Here is a 27,423-nt window from a genome sequence, read left to right on the forward strand (position 1 = left end):
GGGGGGACGACAATTGTTTCGGAGGGGAGCCGGGTGGTCTCGCGGCATCTAGAAAGGAAGAGTAGGACATCCTTTGTGCTCCTGGGAAACCTCGCAGGCAAAAAACCCCCGAACAGGCTGTGGCGCTAGTCGCCTCTTCCTTCGCAGTGCCGAGGGTGCTACCTTGCAAAGGTTTGGGGGGGGGCGATCCCCCGGGCGGCCCACCTGCACGTGTCCCGTTGGGATGGCAAAGAACTCCGCTCAACTTCTGGAGCGCCTCCTTTCCAGCTGCGTGGAGCTCCTGTTAACCCCCGTGATGAGCCCACCCTCGGCGCTGGTGATGAAGGAGACTCGCTCCATCCCCGGTCATTCTCCGGTCTCGCACCTTCAAACAAACAAGGCTTCCTTATTTGTATTCCTTAGGGTCGTTCTTTCCTTAGTCTCCGGCCCAATGCGCGTTCCCTGGGAAGTATTGTTAAGATCTCTGGAGGGCTACCGAGACCTCGAGGAAAGGCTGCCTTGGGTTTGCAGTCTGCAAAGTCGTGGAAAGTAATTGGAGATTTGCGTTTCCAGCTGGGGCCGTGGGCCGTGGGAGTGCTTTTCCTTGACCATTTCTCTTATCCTTTTAGAAGAGACAAAAAGCCGGGGAGGGGGCGGAAGAAAAGGGAGGGGATTGTGGAGGCTGCTTATTATCTCCCATCTGTTTACTGAGATCTCCTCGCTTTCCTCCTAGTCGCTAAGTAGCCTCATGTGGATTCACTCCCCTCAGAAAACCAGCCTCCGTTGGTCAATCATTCCCTTCCCCGTCTCCCCAAACTTATTGGTGGTGGGGGGGGAGGAGGAGGAGAGAAGAAAGGTGACTGAGAGCTCCTTTTGTTGGCTTAAGTAAACCAGCCTCTGCAGAGACATTGGCTGCATCAGGCAACAAGCAAAAGGAGCTGGTGTGTTGATTAGCTGTATTAAAAAGTAGGCACAAAATTCTCTACAGATGCCTCTTTTCTCATTGGCTTGATTTTAGCGTTTGTTTAAGTTTTGGATCTTTCTGTGTTTTAAAAATTTGGTTAGCCCCCCCTTAGTGCTGTTGTGAAGCTGAAGGGTGGGCCCTTGTATTTGAACTCAGATATAAAACAATGCACAGGGGTTTTTGAGCGCTCAAGGAATTTATCGGGCAGGATGAAGGCCTGATTAAATGGGAATTGCTTATTTCCAGGAGTGGTTGATGATTGATATCGGTTTGATCCAAGTTACTAAAAGCTAACTTTTGGAATAGTGAATCTTGAGTTTTGAACTCTAATGTGAGAGACTGAATTTAAATTCCCCTTTCTGACACTGTATCATGAATGATTAGAAACACAGCACTTTTAGCCCTGGTTGTACTATAAAGTAGGCATAAAGAGTTGTCTGGGGGTAGCTGATAAAAAATTCATGCTGTAAAGCACCAAGAACATTTAAAAGAAATAAAGCAAATATTTAATGTAATATTAAGCTTATTTACTCAGAAATTAAGTCCCTTGATCTTTAGGGGACTTAGTTGCGAGTACCTGGTAATAAATAATGTATCCAGAACTTTGATGAGCTGAAAGCTTTGTATAACTAATATTATTAAATACTTAAAAGACATTTTATTTAAGGTGATGTCATGATCTTAAAGGCAGCTTTGGTGTAATGAAAAACTTAATGGAGTGAATATAAACCAGGGGTGTCAAACTCGCGGCATCACATCATCATGTGATGTATTATGATTTACCTCCCTTCACTAAACTGGGGGTGGGCATGGCCAGCGCATGACGCATCCGGCCTGCTGGCCGCAAGTTTGACACCCCTGATATAAACCATAGATCTCTGCACAAGTTATATAATTGTACATGTGCAGATCCACATTAACTTCCCTAGGATTTAGCAGTAGAACCTCTGGTCATGACCATAATTCATTCCATAACTTTGGTCGCAAACCAATTTGGTCGTGACCTGAACCTAATTTTGGAAATTTGGCACTTACAAAAAAAAAAAAAAAAAGGCATGGAAGGGGAAATTGGCCGCAAAAAAAAAATGTGAATTTTTTGGTCGGAACCCGATTTAGTCATGGTCAGAAGCATTCCTGACCAGAGGTTCTACTGTATAAAGACTACTTCGTATGTCTTAGATTTCCTAGATACCCATTGGTATCTAGTTTAAATCTGTCTGACAGTACAGAAGATTCAATGTGCATATTGTTCCTCTAATAATGCAATATTGCTAAAACACGGCACACCGTACCTAGTGATTCATACTTCTCATGGTTAGACTACTGCAGTGCACTTTATATGGGGCTGTCCTTGAGGAGGACTGAAAAGTTACAGTTGGTTCAGAATGCAGTGAGTGGTCTGGCTGCTGACAGAAGAGGGTAGATTCAGCAGCATCATAGTTACCTTAAGGTAGCTGCACTGGCTACATCTCCCAACTCTAGTTCAAGATGCTGGCTTTAATTTTTACGTTTGTACTTGCAGGATTAACTCTCTCAATCAGGACCATCCTGCCTTGTGCATTCATCCTGAGATAGGTTGAACATACAAGGCAGGATGTGAGGTTAAAGACATGGGTGCTGTAGACCCTTCTTTCTTTATGGTGGCCCCCATGACATAGAATGCCTTGTCATCTGAGATGAGGGAAGCAGAGCAGCAAAAACCATCTTATTCCAGTGGGCTTTGGGTACAGACTTTGGACTTGAACTACACATGCAAATTTTATTATGTGAATTATGTTTATGTAAACTGCCTTGAATTATGGTTTTGCAATTGATTGATTATGTGCCACCAAGTTGTTTTCGACTCCTAGTAACTACATAGATAGACATTGCAGTAGATAGTGGACCACACAGATAGTATTGCAATAGATAGATATCTAAATAGTTTCTGGGTAGAAAAAAGACACGTACATCGTGAGTATTGTGGCTTTTCAAGTATGTGTACCAAAATAGGAATGTATATATTTATATGTGGTTGTATTTGCTTCTTCCTGTATAAGAAGTTGATTATAAGCAAAATAGGTGAGTGCAACTCTATACAAGGTTATTTCCTTGGAAGGAAAGCTATCTCAGTTCAGTTGGTTTGCTGTTTAGGTAGGTGCACATAAGATGATAACTTTTTTTTTTTACTAGCAAGTGTTTAATTTTTTTTGTATTGAATATTTTTTTTTAAAAAAGGAGCCCTTAAATTTCAAGATTTTTTTTTTTTTTTTTTGCGAAGACAGCTTGATCCTAAATGGGCATAAGAAGTGTTGCTGAATTAAATGGGAGTTTGGGATAAACATGCTGAAGAAAGTAATAGGTCATTACTAGAAGCTCCTTCTTTCTCTACTATCTTATCTCTGACAGTGTGTGACAAAAGATGGCAGGTAAATGGGGCTGACACTTTTCAGTCTGTTCTGTTTTGATATTAGATGAAGTTATATCCAAACAATGCCAGCAGTGGTGGGTTTGATTAAGTGCTTTTGTTCTCAAAGGTAACTCGGAGTCTTCTGGGATGTATGGATGTCACATCCAACTTCTTATCTCCTGCATCATGCCTTATATGTGTTAAATAGATGGATTGTTGTACAGGGCAGGCAGAGGAAAGGGTTAACCTCTTACGAGTTGGTTGATTGCTTTTCCTCTTCACCTCCTATCTTACTACTTTACCCTCTTAAAGCACTGGCACACTGACAGAGGCTCCAGGAATCTGCTGAAAAGCCCTGTTTCCTCATCTTTTCAAAACAGCCTCCTTGCTCCCTGCTAGCTGTACTTGTTGGTTAACAGCATTACATTTAGTCCCTGTCAATACGGTTAATGTCTAGGGTCAACCGTTTTTATAGTTCTGGGGAGCTTAGCTTAGCTTTGTCTTTCAAGCAGCCAGGCATGCACTTATCAAACCAGACCAACATTTGTTGGTCTCTCTCCTTTTCCTTGCACCCATTTTCACTAATCAACATAGATTCCTCTTCATGGGCATTTGGTGCTGGTAATGATTTCTTGGCTGTGAAAATGGACAGCATTTTTTATTGTTTGAGCAACTGTGGACACCATAAGGCAGTTTTGGCCTGAACACATGGTGTTCCAGTTAACTCGTTATTTTCTTTCCACTGCACTGTGTCACTTTTATCCGCAACATTTTATTAACATATGGGAGGAAATTGTGTAAGGTTTCTAACACTGCGAAGAACTGATTTTAAAAATTTTATATCGATTTCCTTAATTTGAAATGGACTTCATGTCTCCTGAACTGATTCTAGTCATAATCGCCTAATTTCCCAGAACAATAGGATTATGTAGGCCACTAGAAATACAGTAAACCTGTTAGGATTGGAACCAACTTTCTAGTCATATTTGTTTAGAGTGTTTAGAGTTGTTGAGTTAAGAATGCAATTCTGTGCTTACCTATTTAGGAATGAATTCATTGAGACTTATTTCCAAGTAAGGTTTTCATCCTTTGAAAGCCCTTTGAAACAAAACCCGAAATCCACCTTTATTATAATGGACCAAAATGTTAGAAAAGAAGGTATAAACTTTTGAATTCTGCAGAGCTTTTCATCAGGTTAGGTGAGGACACATTTTATTTAAATCAAATTGGTTAAATCGATAGTCTGTACTTTGGTATCTAAATGACAATGTATTTATTGTCCAGAGGATTTTGTAATTCCTAGCATGTTTGTTTTTTTATATAATCTGAACATATCTTCTTTAGTTTTCAGCAAGAGGTGTAGTTTTTATTTTCAAAAGCTACCCATAAGATAAAGCAATTATTTAGTAAGATTTTTTTCCACTGGCAGTTGTGATAAAAAGTATGATGAAATGATGGTCCTAGAAGTAAATGAGGGATTGAATGCATTGAAATTATTAATAGCTGTATCAGTTCCTGGATCAGTTTTCACTGTGGATGCTTAGATAATATTTTTGCCATGAAAGAACCAACAAGAGCTTTAAATAGTCCCCCATTACTTCAGAATTTCCTTGCATTTCATTCCTGTAACCTGTATACTTTTAGAGTGATCTTTGCTGCCACAGAGGTTAACTGATTTATCATTTCCATATTGGCAAGTAAAACAACAAATAATTAGAAATTACTTGATTGATCTTTCAACCACACATTTTGCAAGACGCTTTACAAAAAAGACTGCAACATCAGATATAAAGAAAAAATTAAAATGGAATTTTATCGATTCAGGGCTAGCTAATAAAGAGGTGGGGGGAGCAAGAGTTTGGTGGAGAAGCAGGATTTTTTTTAAAGGCCAGGTGTTGTGGTCATGAGGTCACTGACCTTTAAAAAGCTTTCTGCTTCTTTCCCATTCCCTTCCTTCTGTGTCCCATCATGTGTGATGGGCATGATAATGTGGAAAATTTCACACACTTTGGTGGCATTTGGATTGGTCCTGATAAAGTTTTTGTTGAACAGTGAATTAGGACGCTTTTATGTCTTAAATTTTGTACAGTAACATAGCAAGAGCAAGAGCACTTAGACTTATAGGTCTAAACTTCACAGGTGCTTTACAGTCTGCTCTAAGTTATTTACAGAGTCAGCATATTGCCTCCAACAATTTGGGTCCTCGTTTTACTCACCTCGGAAGGATGGAAGGCTGAGTCAACCTTGAGCCACTGAGATTTGAATTGCCAAATTGCCAGCAGCCAGCAGTCAGCAGAAGTAGCCTGCAGTACTGCACTCTAACCACTAGGCCACCGTGGCTCATAACATGATGACTAACATTAACCTTAAAGAACTAACTTGCTATAAGTCTTGAAGTTAAAACCATCATAATAATTATAGGATTTACCTTTCACTGATAGTAAGGAATCATGTCCATTGTCAAAATACTGTAAGCTTGGTAGGAGAATTAATGTGAACGTATTGAAAGTGCTAATACAAAAATTGCAACAGTGCACATATAGTGATACACCTTGTATTATTAAAATTGTAGAATTACTTTCTTTGTGGATTAGTTTAGAATACCTCAGGACCTCTCCCCCCTTTAATGCAAAAGTTTACTTTCCCATGCAAGCAAGAAAAATGCAAGAATTGTAGAACTATGCTTATTCTAGGAGTTGAGTTTGAATCTGAAATATTAAAAGTGATCTCCTCTATGAGTTTAAAGAAGAATAATTCTTCCTACATTGTTTTTTAGGAGCAAAATTATTGTTGGCAGTTGATATTAAAGAAGAATATGGTGCAGCAGATTTTTTTTATTTGTAGATTTTAATTCCACCACTATTATTTTTATAAATAACTGCAGGTGGAAACATACCTAATATTCTTTCCTCCCCCTATTTTCCCATAACAACAACCCTATACAGTAATGTGAGTTAAACTGAAAATGAGAATCACTGGCCTTCATGCCATGAAACTAGAACTCACAGTCTCCTGGTTTTTAGCCTGGAGCCCTAACCACTATATCAAGCTAGCTCTTTAAAAAAACAATTGAGTATTTCCCAAAGAGAGGTCCATTGCTAGAACACTGTCGTCAAGAAACCTTATTCTTGGCTTCTTCACTATGAACCAATCATAAAAATTAGGACACAAAAGGGTATCTCCAGCTGATCTTAAAATATAAGTTGGCTAGTATTCAGGGAGGTAGTTCGTTAATTGATGAGAACTGCTGTAACAAAATAACATTGCAGATAGAATCTGCCCATCTGGTATGTACCAAGTGAGAGGTCTGGTTGCAGATTCCACCCCCTCCCCCTTTCCCAAAAAGTTAAGTGGTGGAAGCCCAGAAGCAGGTAGCTTGGTTGCGGCCCACTTACTTTGTAATGGTATCTAGGAAAACTAGGCGTTCTTGTAGAGACCTTGAATCGAGACGTCTTTTGAAGATGGATTTTATGAACTGTGGCTGTTGTGTTTTTTTTGAGACACAAGCTGCCTAGACTTGATGGATGAGGTAACGTAGCTATATACAAGAACATACCAAGTTCCCCAGCCTAAAAACATGTGGATCTTTGTTATTTTTGAGATCCAGCTGACATAACATTAAATTGCAGAATATTTTCTGTGATGGAAATGATCTTGGGACTGAACTTATCCTGACAACTGTGGATTCAAACAGAAAATATGACACCTTGCCGAAACATTTAACATTAAAAGAGATTGAGATCACCTGTGTTTTACTCATGAAACTGATATGTATTTCTCCATATTACAGAATAATAGATGATATGGAAGTACATTTTTTTGCCTACATGGTACAACTTTCTGCTGCAGTTAATTGGAATCAAAAGTAAAAGCGTGCATTTTATTTTAGAGATTTATTTAATGAAAAATATACATATCGATGTTTCATTTGTGAAAGCAAAGTTTAGGTGACTTTACACAGCCTATTTTAGTATTTCCCTAGAAATGTTGTCCCTTTTGGATATGAGAGATCATTTGATATAGATTAAATGGTAGATTTATTTTGAGCATCATTTATAACGAGTGAACCCTTCATGTGTCAGTGAGCAATGGCTGACATTGTAAAGATACATGAGGATTCCAATTTACACCCAAGGTCATCTATTGAATGCATAGCTTGGCCACATGATTTTTCTCTGGAAAACATTAACTCTCTATTGATTGACTGTTAATGCATAATGTCATTTTAGTAGATGTGCTTTCCGCAAATTGGTACCATCCTGATTTGTTGGATTATAGACTGCAACATTACCACCCAATATGACATCGTAAATACTTCTCTGAACTGCTCTAGACAAGATGTCACATTTTGATTGATCCTAGAGTGGAGTACCGTCTCCTTATTTCTAATCAGATTAGTATGAGGACACAGTTGTGTTTCTAACAAATCAATCATTACTGGAGCAGTTTTGGTTTCCCACAGGAGGTTAAGGAAATTAAGCCAAGAATATTTTGGTTTGTCAAAACTGATGTAAAAATTTGACATAAGACAGTTTTGACAAAAGTCAGTTATCATATACTGGAATTGCAGGAACACCAAACAACTGTTGAAAAATGACCCATCCAATTTACTTATTAAAAATAGTAGCAACTTACTCACCCTCCGGTCCCTTACTACTTTGGTCTTTTTTGTTGTCCAATATTTTAAGACTAAAGTAATTGTAGCTTGCCTCCATCTTGGCCCTCTGTCTAGAATACCAGTAGAAATATGTAGGTCTTCTGCCATCGTTCACAGTCTTTATTTTGATTGAACTTTTTAGTGCAAAGGAAGCATTCTATTTGACTGAAGTGAGAAGAAGTTGCACAGCAGCTAGAACAAGAAGACATGTTTAGAGACTGGATCCCCAGTGGGTTTTGGAAGGCATAATTCCAAGGGACTATTGATTTGGATCATGTTGGTGCAGGAAAACTGGCAAGGGAGGGTGAAAGCAGCAATGCAGAATAGCAGTAGACTTATAGACTTATATATCGCTTCATAGTGCTTTTACAGCCCTCTCTAAGCGGTTTACAGAGTCAGCATATTGCCCTCAACAATCTGGCTCCTCATTTTACCCACCTCGGAAGGAGGGAAGGCTAAGTCAACCTTGAGCCGGTGAGATTTGAACTGCTGAACTGCAGCTAGCAATCAGCTGAAGTAGCTTGCAGTACTGCACTCTAACCACTGTGCCACCTCAGCTCTATTGTTTTTGCATGTAAGTTGACTGTTGAAGATCCTGAAGAAAATCTATTACCTGCTAATGTAATATCATAATACAGGTTGGTGATTGGATTGACACATTGCATTGAGCCATTAAATGTTTGGTTTTGGTTTTGACCAGATCCTAGCCATTATAGTGTATAAATCTTGCAGCATTATTTATTGGCTGATTCAATAAATTGTTATTAAGTGATGTCTTATTGCAATGCTTAAATCAAGATTATTTGCTATGTACGATAAACAGGAGATTGTTATTATAATTGCATCTTGTTTGTTCTCTTTCCCCTTTTAGCTACTTTGCCACTTAATTGTTAGGAAGTTTATTTTAATCCTCATTCTACTCTTTATTCTACTTTGGCACTTTATTTTTAGGAATAAAATGTTGGATTTTCATTTGATTATGTAATACTCTAAAGAATTGGGTTTTTTATTTTTTGCAATAACAAAGCAACATTATAATTGTGACTTGATGTTAAGCCCCATCAGACTGTCACTCTCAGGCAAAAAGAACCATATTGAATGTCTGGAAAGATATGTATTGGTAATAAGGTATTGTAACAGACTCTTGGAAGCCTGTCAAAGAAATTCTTCAGACAATTTATATCTAATTAATTAAAGCAGATTTACTTTAAGTGTCTTTTTCATGTTTCCTTTCTTCCCTAGACAATGAATAATCTCCTCCTCCTCCTCCTCCTCCTCCTCCTCCTCCTCCTCCTCCTCCTCCTCCTCCTCCTCCTCCTGATTTGTATGGGTTTCCATCTCATTTGATCTCATCTAAGTAATTCTGCCTGGCTCACAACATCAAAAACCAATATACAAACATATAAAAACGGTTCATAATCCATTTAAAATAGTCCAATTCGCTTCTTATCTTGTTCCCTGTACAGTTACACATTCTGTCATATTTGATAGCTGCATCTACTTAGCCTGGATTATACCCCCTTCTCATCTCTCTCTCTCTCTCTCTCTCTCCCTCTCTCTCCCTCCCCTCTCTCATCTCTCGCACTCAAGATCCTATTGTGTCATTCTGCTGCATCTGTAGATCAAGTCACCATCTAAGAAGATGGTGTAATGCAATCAAGTTTTTTCTGGCATGCCTTTTTTCTTTTTCCATGAAAAAAAAACAGTTGCAGTATTGAAACTATGGCTAACAACTTGAGGGAGAAAAAGAAAGCCAGATGGCTTGCTTGTCAGCATTCACTTGTGTCATTACCCAGCTGGCAAGCAATTCAGAGAGAAAAAATGACAGCGTGATCACATGTTCCTAAAGGATGGATGAGGGACTCTAGGGAGGCAAAAACATGGAAAGGGAGAGACATACAGCTGTCATGTTTTAAAAACCAATAAGGAGGGAGGTTTGTATCTACCACCTGGTGTGTTAAGGTTGCTCTAAGAAGGATAGTAGAGAAGTTTGACTCTCTCCTGGGGACAGTGCAAAAGAAATGGTCAATCTCAGGTTTAGAAATCTGGTTGTTATATAATCCAGATATTGCAGGTTTTCAACCTGGTATAATTTTTCCACATGTAAGGTAAGGATTATTTTCAGAAATGACTTACTGTATAAAGAAGCACTCTTGGCAGTTAATCTTATGGCTAGGAAGAAAAGCTGAATAATATACACACAGACTATATTGATAATGTGTAATCACTTTAGAATGGATTAACATGGCCTTTGCAATTAACATAGTCTAAATATAGATCTGAGAGCTTCTGGGGAAGAAAAGTTTCTCCCAGGCCATCTCAAGATGAAACATGTGCGGCATTAAACATTTAAACTGTGTGTAGAATTCATTTCAGTGTCCAATTTAATTAAAGATTGGGTCAGTGCTCCCTTATATTCCTTAGGATAATTGCTTTCTAGGCTGAAGAAACAAACTGAACTGTGACAATCTGCTGTTCTGATCCAACGGCAAAGCTAAAGAGATCCATGTGTGGTGCCATGTATGCTGTCTTCACATAATTGTCATAGATTATGAAGGAATAATCAGTGAAGGAATGGAAATGACTGATGGTAGGCAATGGAGAAAAGAGGCAAGTTAAGAAATTGGCCAAGTGTAAGTGGCTCAGTCAAACTAAGATGGGAATGAATGGTACATTATGATTACTAGGACCAGGAATGGTACATTATGGTTATCTACAGAGGAGATACATCATCCTAAACTTGGTATCTCCATTGCAGTTGTTTTGAAAGAAGAGCTTGGAAATGTTGTCTCATTGAGACTTCCTGGTCGAACATGGCAAACTAGCACGTCTCCACAAACAATAACACAGAATGACACAGAGACCAATAGCCAGGAGATATGCTTGAACTAATGGAGCTTCTCCAGATAAGAAGCCATGAGATTGCCAGCATGAAGTCTGGGGGAAGGAGCTCCTCGTGAAGCAGTCTGGTGGGTCTGGAGCAGGGGCGGGTTTCAAAACCCATCACTACTAGTTCGCTCAGGGGTGCTTGCTCACGCGATGCTTCTGCGCATGCACAGAAGCATCTGGGTGGGTGGGTGGAGCCTCCCGCCGCCACTACCAGTTTGCCCGAACCGGGGCAAACCGGTAGCGACCCTTCAGCTAGCCTGCAAGGAGAGCACTAGGAACCATGGAAGAAGTCACAGCCTCATGCAAAAGCCTTTTGGAAGGATACCAGGTTTGCCCAACCCACTTTCTAAATCATGCATTAATGGAGCAAATTTTAAGTATGAAGAGTCTTTCCAGAACAGTGGAACACCCAAAGCCACCTTTCCCCAGGCCCATTTGATCTGGGAAAGATTAAAGTAAAAAGAAAGGAACCAATTATAAAGAGTTTAAAAGAATCAAATGCAAAAAAACTTAACTGGATTTTGGAATAAAAAAGCTAAAAAACTGATTAAAGGGACAGTTAAATGTGGAATAGGAGCCTGGTGGTGCAGCAGACTAATAGCCTGTTATTAACATTCAGCTGCCTGCAATTACTGCAAGTTCGAATCTCCCCAGGCTCAAGGTTGACTCAGCCTTCCATCCTTTCTAAGGTAGGTAAATTGAGGACCCAGTTTGTGGGGGCAATAAGATGACTTTGTATAAATATACAAAAGGATGAAGGCTATTGCTTAACGCATTGTAAGCCGCCCTGAGTCTCCGGAGAAGGGCGGCATATAAATCAAATTTAAAAAAAAATATATGCCATTTAAGATATTTTTTGAATTTTGTAAACAGGTAATATATATCTCTGTATGAGAAAGGAGAATGTTTAAATTAGCTAACAGAGATGATCGACTATGTTAAACAAAGAAGTAGGAAAAAAAGGGAATCATGAAATTCTGAGATGACCATGTACAGAATTATGAAATGCTGAAAGTAATCCATAAATTGCAGGGGTCTCTAACCTTGGCAACTTTAAGACTTGTGGACTTCAACTCCCAGCAAGCTGGCTGAGGAATTCTGGGAGTTGAAGTCCACAAGTCTTAAAGTTGCCAAGGTTGGAGACCCCTGCCATAAAGTGTTATGACACATGTTATGTATGTGTAAAAAAAAACACCTATTTTTATTCCCTTTTTATGGATTACAAAGTTGAATAAATAAAAATGGTTATCACTAAAAGGAGTGAACATTTTAGAAAGGAGGAGAGGATTGATGGGCCAATCCAGAAGAATATATTCTTTGTGACAGATAGTACATAGAGGAGAATACTATTTCATTGTCTAGCACAGGGATCAGCAATCTGCGGCTCTGGAGCTGCATGTGGCTCTTTCACCCCTCTGCTGTGGCTCCTTGTCACTCAAAATATGTCACAACCACCAATGAGCGACACCCGCCGGCACACAATTTATTGAGCTTTTCAACCCCTGGTAGGCCAACCATGGATAAATCCAAGAAAAGAAAAGTTTCAGAAGAAAAGAATGTTTAATTCAAGTACATATGTTAGTTTTGTGGCCGTTCAAGAAATAGTCAGGCACGGGAAGGGTTTTGTGGCTCCCGGTGTTTTCTTCTCTGTGGGAAATGGGTCCAAATGGCTCTTTGAGTATTTAAGGTTGCAGACCCCTGGGCTAGCACAATAATCATATGTATATAAAATTGAAGCACACACAATAGAAGATAAAATAACAAGTATTTTTATAGAGTACTGAACCTTTTCAGTCTTTTATCTGAAAATGAAAAAAGCTAAAATGATTTTTAGATTGAACAATTAAGACAGTGTTGAACAAGGGATTAAAGGGATCCTGGTTGTATTTAAGGAGGAATAACAATTGTGATAGTAATTGCGGTAATGAAGATCATAAGTCACTAATTATCTTTTTCCCCCTTCTTCTGTTTTAACGGTATTGTTTCCTGCACTACTTTTTTTCTTTTTTCTTCCTTCTTTTATATATTTATTTTTTCTTTTATTCAAGTAAAAATTCTCTATAAAAAAGGAAAAGTTCTGTCATGGCTTCCATTTTGAATGGATAACTCCTCCCCAGTTTTGGAATGAAAAGCCGAAGAAAGAGAACTCAAAGAAATATTGTCTGAAAAACATAGGAATAAGGAGAACTATGGGAATTATGCTCAGCTGGCTGTCAATATGAGGAGTTCAAATATGTGTTTTCACCTCCTTTTCCAATATTGCCTGGGTCAGCTAGATGTTATGTTCATTCCCCCGCCCCCCAAGATTTGGCATTACCAAAAATAACCTGTTCCACCTTCAGAAACTATTATTATCCATGTTTCCTTCTTTCTATCTTTCATCATGAACAGTCAAGTCAATTTTTCGGACTATATGCACACATTATAGTAAGCTTTTGTTTAAAGTGGATTGGAAAGTATTTTTCCAAGATGACCTATCACCCACCCATCCAGCACACTACCAGTCTCATTTATTCTTGGGACTCCAAATAGCCCAAATGGTGTTTTATGCCCATCCTATAATATTTTCATGTATTAATTTCTGTATCTAAAAATGCATATGGCAGGATATTGCCATGGCAGGTTTTTTTGCAGACATACAGTTGTGACCAAAATTGTGGAAACCTTTTGGGAAAAGTGTATTTTTGAGGTTTGATGGCTAATTATCCCACTTTTTTTGGGGGGGGGAGTTTCAAGATAATCCTATTCCACTGCTGGAATGGCCTGGGAATAACCCAGACCTTAACCCAATTGAAAATCTATGGAGCCGACTAAAGAAACTTGTTAGTCAGAAGCGACCCAGCAATAAAACCCAGTTAATGGAAGCAATCATTCGATCTTGGTTTCACATTATAACAGCTGCAGGACTAAAAGAGTTGGTTCACTCCATGGGAAGACATTGTAAGGCTAAATTGTAAATTCATGCTAAAGATTACCCAACTATTAACTGACATGGTAATTTTTATATATCTCGTTTTTTCTACGTGTTTCACTTTTCTTCTTTATACTGTAACTGCTATTCTAATAGCAAATCCTTCATAAAAGTTATTGCATTACATTCTTGATTAAATTATCTTTCCAATGTTATATAATTTTATGGTACTACTACCCCAGAAAAGTGATGTTATTAGCTAGTTTTATAAAATACACTTTTTCCAAAAGGTTTCCACCATTTTGGCCACTACTGTAGAAGTGACTCTGAGGACCACCAAGGGAGTTTGAAGCCATGCAGCTCTGGGAAACGTATGACTTCAGTTGCTATGCCTCTCTGAAACGCTTTTTCCACTGGAAATTGAGGCATGAACATCATTTTTTTTTATTTTTATTTTTTTGCTCTTTGCCTTAAAATAGCAAGATTGGAATAGATTTCTAGTAAGAATTAAGAAAAATGTCTTAATGGTAAAAGCTCTAATAATGGAATATGGTGCATTGCAGATCCTATATTTAGCAGTAGGTTAGACTAGGTGACCTCCAAGCTTCTTTATAACACAATTTTATATCGTTTTATATGATTCTATATAAAATGAAGCTATTCATCTACATTATTAGAAATCAGTGTCTTACATTTCATCCATTCAGAAGCTTTCGCCTCCCTGCTTTCCCTGGGGAAATGTAATAATATACAAATTGCTTTGGTGATTACACTAGAATGGCCAAGGTTGAAAAAGTAATGCTGGAAACGTTTAGAATGAAATTATATTTTTAGTTTGTACTGATGTTGGCCCCCAAATGTAATTTCTTTCTTTGAATGAATTTCACTAGATTGTTTTTCTTAACTCTGTGCATTGCCAACACTTTTTCTTTCCTTTGCAGAGTAAACAGTCTTTGACATTAAGAAGAAAGTTTCTGACAATGAGTTACTGGAACATGGACAAAAGAAATTGTCTTCAATACTGCAGACATTTTTTGGTGGACAATAGTGTTTTTCATGGTAAGATGTATATTATCGCTTCAGGTTTTTTGTTGTCTCCATTTACTTACTTCCATTTAAATACATCTGAAATTACACTGTGGTGCCTCCTGAATCAATGGCTCCTATTTATTCTTATTTATCTCTTATTAAGCCATATAAAAGCTGGGTTTAGTTTTGAAAGTGGATTACTTGCTTACTCATTGGCTACATTTTGTGCAAATTGTAATGGCAACCAATAATGCATTCTGTGGAAATATTTAAGCTACTTATTCAGGTCCCAGTGTTTCTTTTGTGTTAGTTGTAGATGTGTTTACTGAAGTCTACCCTGTCAATTCCAAAATGAATTGCTTTGATATGCCCTTCTCAGTTAGGGTTCAGGTTGGAATGTACTAATTTCTATGATTTTACACTACTGCAAATTTTTATTGTCATTTTTGAGTAAAAGAAAAGAAAACAAAATGGGATCAAAATGCATTTAAGAATACTTTTTTCAAGATACAATAGGTTTACAAATATGTCATTCTGTCTATTTGACGTGCTGCTTATAGTTCTATATTACTACTGTTCAATTTGCTATTTTAGAATGCATCTATTATTTCACTTCTGGATTTTAAACTGACATTTAATAATATAACAACTCTTTAGAAACTTGCTGGACATACACTTTTGAAGTCAATAAAATGTGCAGTTAACCTGCCTAAGTAATCTGTGAAAATCTATGGTTTGAGTCATACTTAAGGGTAGACTACTCAAGGTAGAAACATTCCTAATTTCTTTTTATATACCATTAATTACAGTATAATGATAGATTGATCTTGACAGCAACGATGGGTAGGGGAAGATTCTTTCCATACTGTTTTTAAAAATCACTGTACCTCCCTTGGTCAACTGAGTAGGAAAACAAACAACAATCCTATTATGCTAATGGGATCAACACTCTATTGTAATTAAATGAATATAAGTCTAAATGCACTTACATTTATATGAATGTGCTTCTCAAAGTCCATTTTTGCACTCTTGTCCTTTAAAACTATACTACATAACATACTATATGTACTATACGTCAGGGGCAAAGAATCAGTCAGCACCATATGTTAAGTTCCAGTTAAGAAGATTTATTGCTCATGCCTATATACAAGAATCTAATTAACAGTCAACATTGAATTGATAAGAGTGAACAGAATTCAAGTAGGATTGGACTTGGATTGGTTGAGGGAACATAATGGCTCCAGACTGATTCTTCTCTTGATCGCACTACATGATACTACATATCAATCTTGTACATTTTTTTTAAAAAAAAGGCAACATGAAAAACAGTCCTAAAATGAGCAGCTTATATAATTGTAGTGATCCTATAAGAAGTACCTGAGTAAATAAAGGAAGATACATTAATGAATCTTGCTCAAGGTCGAATTTTAAACTATTTCTGGTAAGAATCAAGGACTTGCAAGCACAAGCAAAAACTGAATTTATTGCTTGAACTTAAATCTACGGAGTAACTCACTAGAGGGCAGCATATGATTTGAAATGAACAATATCATTTACTAATGTTTTCAGTTTACAGCCTGAAACCATATACAATTAGCATTTTCTGGTCTCGGGATACTATTATTAAGAATTATTTTATTTAAAACAATGTATAATTTCAAAGAATGTGATGTTTATAAATGGAGAAAAATAATTACTAAAGTTATATAAATTAAGCTCAGTATACCAATGGAGCACATTGGATTATTGTATAATATGAAAAAGAATATAAATCTTTGACCTTAATGCCAAAATTTCCACTGTACTATGATTTTTAATGCTTAAAAAAAAAGAATGAAAAGAAACAAAAATTAAGTAGAGAAATCCCTACTAAAATAGTGTAGATAAATATTTGGTTTCTGACTTCCAACTTCTGTGTATTCCAACTAATTTACATTGCTTATAATCATAAACTTTAGAAACAATAGTCTAAATATTTGTATTTGCCATGATATATAGTATACATGGAAATCATTTTTGCCTAAATTTAAACTCTCTCTCTCTCTCTCTCTCTCTCTCTCTCTCTCTCTCTCTCTCTCTCTGTATAAATATAAATTCCCAGTCAGATATTGTGAATCTGTCTTTTTCCAATGCTGTGTAACATCTGTCCTCCCAGCTGCAAGCATATATCTTAGTAAATTATAGTGTTATATATTCATATGATATAAGATTATACCTAATAAAAAGAATTGTGGTTTCATTCAAATTGTTAAAATTCTCTGAAAGATGCTATGTATCAGTGGTGGGTTTTTAAATTTTTTTACTACTGGTTCTGTGGGCATGGCATGGCTTGGTGGGCATGGCATGGCTTGGTGGGTGTGGCTTGGTGGCGTGGCAGGGGAAGGATACTGTAAAATCTCCACTCCCACCCACTCTAGGGGATGGTTATTGCAAAATCCCCATTTCCACCCGATCAGCTGGGATTCAGGAGGCAGAGAATAGATGGGGGCGGGGCCAGTCAGAGGTGGTATTTACTGGTTCTCCGAACTACTCAAAATTTCCGCTACTGGTTCTCCAGAACTGGTCAGTACCTGCTGAAACCCACCTCTGCTATGTATGTGTTGGGGCATTACTAATACAGGTGAGCAATAGTTAAAAAGGTGAAAATTGTCTTTGGGCCTTGGATTGAAATCCTTTTTTTTTTTTTTTTTTTTTACAATTCCTGTTTCAAGTTCAGTTTTGTTTTCCTATATCACTTGAATTTATCATGAGATATGGTGCTAGTTTGGACCAGTTCATGGAAGCCATAGAAATCAATGGTTAGTAGTCTTGATGGCCGTGTGACTGCTACTGTAAAAACAAAATCGTGGACTAGAAGAAAAAGAGGTTTAATCCCGCAGGGTGTTGCTTATGTTCTTAGGACTCTACAGCTCAACTTCTTGCAGGCCTTAACTTTGACTCTACATGCAGTTCTGGGCTGGAAGATACTTTGATGCTCAAAATGCCTGTTTTTGTTGCAGTTTATTTTCAGTGGTTTTCTGTTAGCTGTATAGTAAAACTAGAAATCAAAGCCCTGACCAAAGACTGTGGATTCATTCAGAAATGCTGAAAAAAGCATTTTCAGCCTAAAATGCTACAACTTGAAGTAACAAGAGAGAAGCTTTATTCTCCCTGATACCATACTAGGAATCGAGTCGGTAGTCCCAAAGGTGCTTTTTCAAGAGACAACTGAACTTTTTTTGGCTTTTCTTTGAACCAAAACCAAAAAAGTCCAGTTCCCTCTTGAAAAGCACCTTTGGGACAACTGTGACCTGAATGACTATTTCCATAGACAATAGAATTGGTAGTATTGTCAGTGGAGAATAGATGCAATATGCTCTCACTCATTTGTGTCTCCCAATTATATTAGTTGTGCTTTCAAAGAAAGCTGGTTTAGAGAACTCAGAAGAATTAAAGAGAAGATCACTATCAGAGCTGTCAGACCTAGTAATCCAGATAAGAAGTACAAACCATGAGTACTAACACTACATTCATTGTAAAGTCACAGTAACTGAATCTTGCAAGACTGAAAGCATTTATCTTCTCCTTAAGTTTAACTTTCCAGGAAAAATTTTGAGATGCTTCCTATATCTCTTTTCTTCTGTGGGCTAAAATACTTTTTGCACAAAGCTTGTCTATCTTGCAGCACTTCCTTTTATCTGCTAAAGTAATTCCCACAGACCATTACAAGCACTTTAATGCTCTTCCTCTTTTCTCCCTCATAATTACTGCAGCACTTGACTTCATTCTGTTTTCCCGTGCAAGTGGTATGCTGATGGCTTTTGGCAGTGAAACTTACACCAACTAGCATTGCAGATCGTGGTTTCTGAATAAAGTATAATTCAATAGGCTAACACAATGTTCTGAAATTTAATTCATGGATTTTAACTTCAGTTAAAGTCAGTTAAATGTTACATATTTTCATATCTTCTATTGCTGACTTGATCCAATGATGTGACCTAGAGAAATTTCGATCCCTGAGCTTGTGCTCTCCAGATGTTGGCAATGCAGCTGCCAGGGAGATCTGTAGCCCAACACAGATGGAACATACCAAATTGAAAAAAAAATTGCTTCAATCATTATTTTTATATGGATGAAAGTACTTGCTTGCTGTTAACAATAATAGTTTTTTACGCAATTGATATGTTTCCTTTGGGTTAAAAAGGATAGGTTATTGAATTGTTTGCCTATCTGTTCTCTGTTTCATTTTTTTGCAGCAGAAACCTGATTTCATGTTAATTTTGATATGAATATAAAAAGGAGCAAAAATCTAATATCCATAGCTGAAGCTAGAATTACAATTAGCATGTATTAATTCAAATTCTTATCATCTTGGAAGCATAATATTCACCAGGCTGAGGGCAGAAGTAGAGAAGGCTGCAGATATTAATGATTAGCATCTCATTTTTTATTGCAAGAGAGTAAAATATGGAAAGTTTCTGAAAGCAACTAGGGTGGATTAAGGGGATTTAAAAAATTTTTTAGGGGTCTGCCAGTTAGCTGAAAATCTGGAACTTTTCTATATTTTCAAAACATTGCTACTGCTCTCTAATGAGAGGTTGGTGTGTTTGTATACATGGAGAAATAAGAAAATTAGAAAATTAGAAGTTTGGGTTTTTTCTCATAGTAAATAGATAATAAGGACAAGTTCTCTCATTATAGATTACAGGTGGATTTAAATAATAGGAAGGTGGATTCCAACAGAAGGTTAAAAAAAGAATTAACAGTAAGAGCAGTTTGAGAATGGATGAAATAAACCAGAGAAGTAATGAGTTCCCCTTCACTGAATATTTTCACCCAGAGGTTAGATCCCCATCTGTCTGAGACGCTTTAATTTGGATTCCTTAGCAAAAGATGGAAAAATGATCCAAATACCTCAGCCATATGATTCTTTAATTCTACTAAGAATGACTTCTCAATCATACAGTAAGAAAGTCTTGAAAACTGTTATCATTGGGAGGGATTACTTCCCTCCCAATTATAATGATATTCTCTAAAATTAATTTTTCTTAATCCATAATCTTCTAAAGAGAAAGTGTATCATAGAATTCTATAGGGACTTGAAATGTATATGTACTGTATGACTTATAATATGTGTGAACTCACACTTAACTTTTGGGTTCCCTGCGGAAGAGTAGCTAGTGGCAAATCGCCTCTGTACCAGAATATGTTAATAATTTTAAAATCTGCTAATTGGCCACAGAGAACTGCTCCACTAGTCTTAATCATGTAACAGAAATATCCAGCTCCCTGCTATGAACAGGCTTCTGGGCAACAATTTTGCAGGCCCAGAATGTCTGGCGGTTGCTAAGTTGCAGATGGCTGATCTGTTTGTTTGAATATTAATTTCTTTAGAACATTACATTTATAACCTAATAATTAATAACATTTTGAGTTGCAGTTTAACTTGTTTTTATATTTATTTTATTTATTTATAATTTAATTTATATACCGCCCCCTTCCCTAAGGACTTGGGGCAGTGTATAGCCAATTAAAAACACAAAATACAACAACAGTTTTAAAATAGTTAAAAGTATTAAACAATTTTGGCCAGAATTTAAAACCCAAAATTTAGAACACCAATTTAAAAATCATTTACATAGATAGCCCTGCCTGGCGGAACAGCAGAGTCTTAAGGGCACAGCGAAACACACGGAGGTCGGAGATCTTGCGAATTTCCGGGAGCAGTTTGTTCCACATGGCAGGAGCTCCCACAAAGAAGGCCCTTCCCCTGGGTGTCGCCAGCCGGCATAACTTGGCCGATGGCTCTGAGGAGTCCCTCTCTGTGGGAGCGAATTGGCCGGTGGGAAGCTACTGGTGGCAGAAGTCGGTCTCAAAGGTATCCAGGTCCTGAGCCATGGAGCGTTTTAAAGGTGGTAACCAACACCTTGAATCGCACCCGGAAGACCACTGGGAGCCAGTGCAGCTCGCGCAGGGGAGGTGTCACATGGGCGCAATGAGTCACGCCCATAACCACCCGCGCGGCCGCATTCTGGACCAGCTGGAGCTTCCGAGTGCTCTTCAAGGGGAGCCCCATGTAGAGAGCATTACAGTAGTCCAGCCGAGAGGTGACAAGGGTGTGACTGACCATGCGTAAGGCATCCCGGTCCAAAAAGGGCCGCAACTGGCGGATCAGGCGAACCTGATAGAAAGCCCCCCTGGCCACGGCCGTCATATGTTCTTCTAAAGACAGCCGTGCATACAGGAGGACACCCAGATTGCGAGCCCTCTCTGTGGGGAGTAAAGATTCACCCCCAATAGTCAGCGATGGCACCAGCTGACTATATCGGGACGCTGGAAGCCACAGCCACTCGGTCTTGGAAGGGTTGAGTCTGAACCTATTTCTCCCCATCCAGACCCGCACGGCCTCCAGGCAGCAGGACATCACATCAAGGGCATCATTGGGGTGGTCTGGGGTGGAGATGTACAACTGAGTGTCATCAGCATATTGATGGACTCTCACCCCAAAACCACGGATGATCTCACCCAGCGGCTTCACATTATATGAGGTTAATGACGCTTGGTTGATTTATTTTTTTCAGTCTTAGTTACGTGAGATCTATCCTGACATTAAGTGGAAAGAGGACATGATTTTGCCAGACAGATTAAAACAAACAATAAATTTGTTTGGTTCTGGGATTTTTGGGTGGGGGGAACGGGGCTGGAAACATAATTGTTTACCATTTGTTTGATTCCTCACCCAGTGGTGAACTTTTTTGATTGACAAATTTTACAAAATAGTCCTGAATTCACTTTGCTGAAGATGGTTTTCCTCTTTTGATCCCTTCCTTGGATACATCAGTATTGAGTGAACTGAGCAATATTAGGATGTCATGTTAAATCAATCATGCTCAGGCATGCCACCTGCTGTTTTTCTGGTTATTAGAATTAACTACAGTATATCACTGTACACGTAGTCCTCAACCTATGACTACAATTGAGCCCAAAATTTATCTTGCTAAGTGAGAAATTTGTTAATTTCTCACTTGAAATTTGAGTTTTGCTCCATTTTATGGCTTTTCTTGCCACATTTGTTAAGTGAATCACTGCAGTTCTTAAATTAGTAACAGGGTTGTGAAATGAATCTGGTTTCCCCATTGACATTTCTTGTCAGAAGATCACAAAAGAGGGTCACATAACTCAGGAACACTGCAACCGTCATAAATGAGAGTCAGTTGTCAAGCATCCAAATGTAAATAATGTGACCATAGGGATGCTGCAGTGGTCACAAGTGTGAAAAATGGTGATCAGTCACTTTTTTCAGTGCCGTTATATCTTTAAATGGTCACTAAATGACAGCTTGGAACGTGACAGAACTGTTGTAAGTTGAGGACTTCTTGTAGTTGATTTAAACTATCATTAGAATGTGTTGTAGATCTTGTTGTTTTATATGTGGGTACCTTATATAAGAAAATCCGAGCTGAGGTGGCGCAGTGGTTAGGGTGCAGTACTGCAGCTACTTCAGCTGACTACTAGTTCAGCAGATCAGCGGATCAAATCTCACCGACTCAAGGTTGACTCAGCCTTCCATCCTTCCGAGATGGGTAAAATGAGGACCCAGATTGTTGGGGGCAATATGCTATTTAGGATACTGTCTTTGGAGTAAGCTGCCCAGAGTCCTCGGAGAATGGGCGGCATAGACATATGAATAATAAATAATAAAAATAAATAAATCCAAATGATGAGTCACAAACCTTCTAGGCATCCAGAGCTTTGTGCTTCTTTTACACCTTGCAGAAAGATGATGATTCCTTTACAAGAAGCCAGCCCATCTGGGATGCCTGGTAGGCATAGGTAGGCTCAGCACCAGGCCCCAGGAAAATATGCCCCTGGAAGAGGGGTAAAGTGAGACTAGGAAAGTAAGCCTCAGCCACCGCTGAGTCCTCTTGTGCAGCAGTAGTGGGTTGGAACTGTTGAAGGAGCCATTGCTAAAAGCACAAAGGCTGCTGAAGGAAAGTCCTGGCTATAGGAACATAATAATACACGGGAATGACTTCGGCCAACAGAAGGAAGTGCAGCAGACTAGACAATAGTCAAGAAAGAGGCAATTGAGCCCACAGAATATGCACAGTTGCACACAGTAAGCTCTCACAAAAGAACCTCCTTAGTTTCTTGCATGCGAAGGTGAGTGAGGGAGAAATATACTTTCAGACTTACAAGATTCCGTAATTTTACAATAAAGTTAGAGCTAATACTTCTAGGTGTGCTTCTTGCCTGGACTACCTTCAAGACTGATATTGATGTTCAGACTGATCTTGTAAGTCTGAAAGTCTGCAACTTTCCTCTCCTGTTATCTTCATAGTCCAATAAATTAGGGAGGGTCCCTTCTGTGGTATTTATCATGTGTCTATGGACTCAGTTCACTTATATGACCATGGTCTGCAGATCATTCCCACATGCCATCACAAGAATTGTGTTCTGACAGCAATCCAACATTGAATGTGCAAGCTTAGGTTGCATAGTAACAGTTGGATTATTGCCAGATTGCATCTCTGCCCTGCTTGACAAGTGTCTTGTCAGAGCATCTTGACAATTTGGGGAAGGTTACATAAATTCATTTACTATTTTATGGGTCATGAGAACACAATTTCTGAGAAACCCCTTTCTAATGAGTTTGGATTGGTGGACTCATTTGAAATTTGAAGAGTATATTGTCCAGCCAGCACTCTTTAGAAAGATGAGAGGGTGACAAAGAAGAGATTAATAAGAGAGGAGCTTTGCAAGGAATTTAAGACTGGGGAAAGAATACACAGACTGCTTTCTCCAGAGAATAAACATCAAGATAAACATAATACTTGTGAAGGAAGCAGACTCGCCAAGCTTTAAAAGAGTATAATATAGCATTTTTTCTTTAGGACTAATAGTTCATAAAGCAGAGAAATTCAAAGTTACCCACAATAGGTCCTATGGAGGTAGAAAATTAGCAGGGGAGGGATGCTTTTCAGTTTACTGAATAAATGTAATTTTGGGGCATAATCCGTGACATTTTGCTTTGCTCAATGGGCTTTTGGCAATCTGGGAGCACGTTTGTTCCGTTGAAATCAAATTGTCTGAACTAGAGGTGCTTAGATAATCAGGGAGATACGTAGGTGAGACAAATTATGTAATAACATTATCCGCCTTCCTAATATGAGTTGCCTGAACTGTGAAATGGACAGCAAATATATTGGATAAATAAAATAAATGATAGCTCTACTATCTGCAGTTTATGACTATTCGTTCAGTGCCTATTTGAAATTACAGTGGTGCTAAATCAAAAGAGTTACAACTCCTGCTCAAAGTTATGGCCATTGCAGTGGTGCTTTGGTTATGTGATAAAAAATTTGGATTCTTGGCATTCATGCCCTTGGGAGAAAACTCTTGTAGAGCTTCTGAAAGCCCTATGTGAACAGGCTTCAGGAAAGAAGGCCTGGTGTGATGGGAGTTTCCTCAGATAGGCTGCATGGGCTTCTCCACAGCTGGAGAAAACCACCTGAAGATAAGCAATGTGAGTTTGATCCTTGGGAGTGCTGAGTAATGGGGGCAATCACGCAGTTTCCCAAGGTTTCCACGCTTTAGAGAACAGTGTGAGGCAGCCTTTGTGAGTGGCACTAGGGCTGAAGTAGAAGCCTGGGGCAGTGGCAGTTGGATGAGACTGCTGAAGGCCCTGGGCCTCTACTTCAGGCTAGGTCCTGTGGTTGAATACTGCTGTGCAGGGCAGCCTAGATGGAGGAGGAGATAGGCAGGTGGGGGAGTTGCAGTTCCCTCACCTTCTGAGGCATCCCTGTGTTCTGCTTAATGACCTGCATGATCTCTTAATGATTGCAACTGGGAATACCAGTTGGGTGGTCATTAAGTGAAGTGGTCATGTGGGTGCCTTGATTTAAAATCACAATGATTTTCAACTTCAATTCCAGTCTCAATTCTGGTCATAAAGACCATCTGCATTGCTGTCTGGGAGAATGACACAGCCCTGAATCATCCTCAGCTTCTCAAGAAAAAGTCATTCCTGTTACTTCAATCTTTTCATTCAATCTTTTAAACTGGAAATGGCTAAGACAGATGTCAGGACTGTAATTTTCTGCAATTGAGAGTAGCCTCCTCTCCTACATCTGTAGAGTACAAAGAAAAATAAGTATGGCTGGATAGTGCCTGCCAGAACAGATTTACTGACTGGATAACATATTCTTCACTGGAATGAGAGAATGCTTCTGAATATTACCGGCAGGGGCCAGCAAATATCTTAAAAAGAAGAATGTTACCGTACACAAAAAACTGGTTGAGCACTAAATAAATACACAGTCTGTGCTTGTTAAACTCAAACATTTTATGACTGAAAAATTGCCTGAAGATCCTTTATTATTCTCTAATGTTATTAGAAAAAATGTTCCTATCGCTCTTTGCATGATATGAATATTCTGATCTGCTTGGATTAACAAATTTCTAGTCACAGACATTCAGACTGCCATAGTAGTTATCTGCTTCTCCAGGGACATTCTGTCTGCCCTGAAGGTAAAATTGTCATACCAGAGAGAAAGAGAGAGATCAAATAATTTTGTCACTGTTTTCCTAACGGGGCTCTTCAGAACACATAGGAACGCGTGCTCGCATGCCATCTGCGATAATGCACGGCTCCTCCCCATGTGCTGCGTGCACAACCGCACCATCTGTGCATGCGCACAGCTTTTGCACGTGTCCCCACCATGTGCTCCGCGTGCAACCACCCCATCTGTGTATGGGGTGTGTCGCAATCTCACCATATGCGCATGTGCACAGCTTTCACACGTGCAATGCATGCATGCAAATGTCTGCGCATGTGTGCACTGTGCACCAGTAATCTCATGCGCATGCGTAAACATGCGTACATGCACAGGAGAGCTCCGAAGACCAGCTGGGTCCCCTGAATTGCACGCATGAGCACCAGAGGCCTGAACACCAGCTGGGGGCGTGCGTGCATGTGCAGTTTCAGGTGAGCTTGGCGACGGTTCGCGTGCCTGGAAAAATGGATCTGTGTGCCACTTCCGGCACACATCCCATAGGTTCACCAACACGGTTATACAGTATTCTTCCATATGCTCCACACCTTGCAGTGTATGGATTAGATAAATTTGGGTGTGCCTCACTTCTGTTTAAGATTAATGCAAACAAAATTTGTGTGTGGAAATTGCCCTATGAAAGGCCCTTCTTGGCTGAAAGATAAAGTGCCTGCTATTAACAACTAGATTTTTTCATAGTTCAACTATACTTTGGTTTTTATGTTTCTGTTTGCGCCCTAGGCCTTCTGTTAGAAGGTTTTCTTTTGTATTCTTTTAGTTTTTATTATTTCCAGTCATCCAGCCTGATAACATTCTTGTATTGATTCGTCTATGGTAAATATTTAGATTAACAAAACAGGCAAGACAGGAAGAATATGGTTTTGGAATTCTTTCCAATCCTTTAAGACTCGGCTCTGGATCACATGGCTGGGAAGGAGGAGAAAAGCATTTTCTTCACATTTGCCTCACTTCCAACATGGAAGTCGTGATCATCAGTCTCTGCTTTCATGGACATCAAGAATCTTGCTTACTGGTAGTGTACAGGTAGTGCTAGACGTATGACTGTAATGGAGCCTTCCCATTATGGTTGTCTGTCATGACGGTTGTAAAATGGGTCAGTCACTTGACCAATCTGATTTTATGAATTTTTTTGTGCCGGTATTTAATACTTGCAATTGTTAAATAAATGGCATGGTCATTAAGCAAACTAATGTTTTGCTATGGGTGCTGTTTTGCTGAAAACTGGAAGTGCCTGTCTTTGTAAAACACAGTCACATAATTGCAGGATGCTGCAAATGGCTTTAAATGTGGCCTTATTACTGAATGCTTGAAGTTTGGCCATGTGATCATGGAGAGGAGGCCTTTGGAACTTTGAATCTGGGTTGTAATTGTCTTTTTTGGATCAGCCGTAACTTCAAACAGTTGCTAAGCGACCAGTCATAAGTCAAAGACTATCTGACAAAGTTGGGTTAAGTGGACAGTTTCAATGCACAGAAAGTTGCCCACCCAAATCTGGATCACTTTGCTGCCCACTGGAGTGTTATGAGTTTTGCTCTTGCATGTTATAATAGGTTGGCTTCTGGGCTTCCTTATACACGCAGGAAATTTTACAAATTTTGAGTACCATCTAAGATGAGACAGTTTTTATTTCTTTACCTCCTCAGCTTAGAGACTAGTTCTTCCTTGCAATCTTGTACAGTATGTTCAATACAGTAAATTAGGATTGCAAACTTTCCTGGCATGTCTCTTTCTATGAAGAAAAATTATATTTTTTTCTTCAAACCCAGGTCATTACTAATTTTATTAAATTTCTACGATGCCCATCTCACTATTGAGCTAATCATGAATTTATTATTAATTTTCACTGAGTCACAGAAAATACAACTCACTAAAACATTTGCATTTTAAAAAATCGAAGCTAAAAAACCAAAAATGCTAAGTTTCATTTATTTTTTGTAAAATTCAAATATTCCTGAGAAATTGTCATTTAAATTTACAACAATAAGAAAAATGTCATTTTTGAGGAGTAGAATGTTAATGCATTGTATTGATTGAATATTGAAGAGCTCATCA

At 38.7% G+C, this 27,423-nt stretch overlaps 1 protein-coding gene across 1 annotated transcript in view; it reads left to right on the forward strand.

The window, feature by feature from the left end:
- PLCH1 (phospholipase C eta 1) overlaps positions 1–27,423 on the forward strand; it is a 130,504-nt gene that overhangs the window by 282 nt on the left and 102,799 nt on the right. The window contains exon 2 of the mRNA XM_070945186.1: positions 14,731–14,848. Coding sequence (XP_070801287.1) covers positions 14,770–14,848 — 79 coding nt within the window. The 5' untranslated portion in view covers positions 14,731–14,769. The remainder of the gene's footprint in view (positions 1–14,730; positions 14,849–27,423) is intronic.

The sequence above is a fragment of the Pituophis catenifer genome, unplaced genomic scaffold (assembly GCF_029215685.1).
Source record: "Pituophis catenifer annectens isolate HBS135680 unplaced genomic scaffold, rPitCat1.0.hap2 SCAF_6, whole genome shotgun sequence".
In the NCBI taxonomy this organism is placed as follows: domain Eukaryota; kingdom Metazoa; phylum Chordata; class Lepidosauria; order Squamata; family Colubridae; genus Pituophis; species Pituophis catenifer.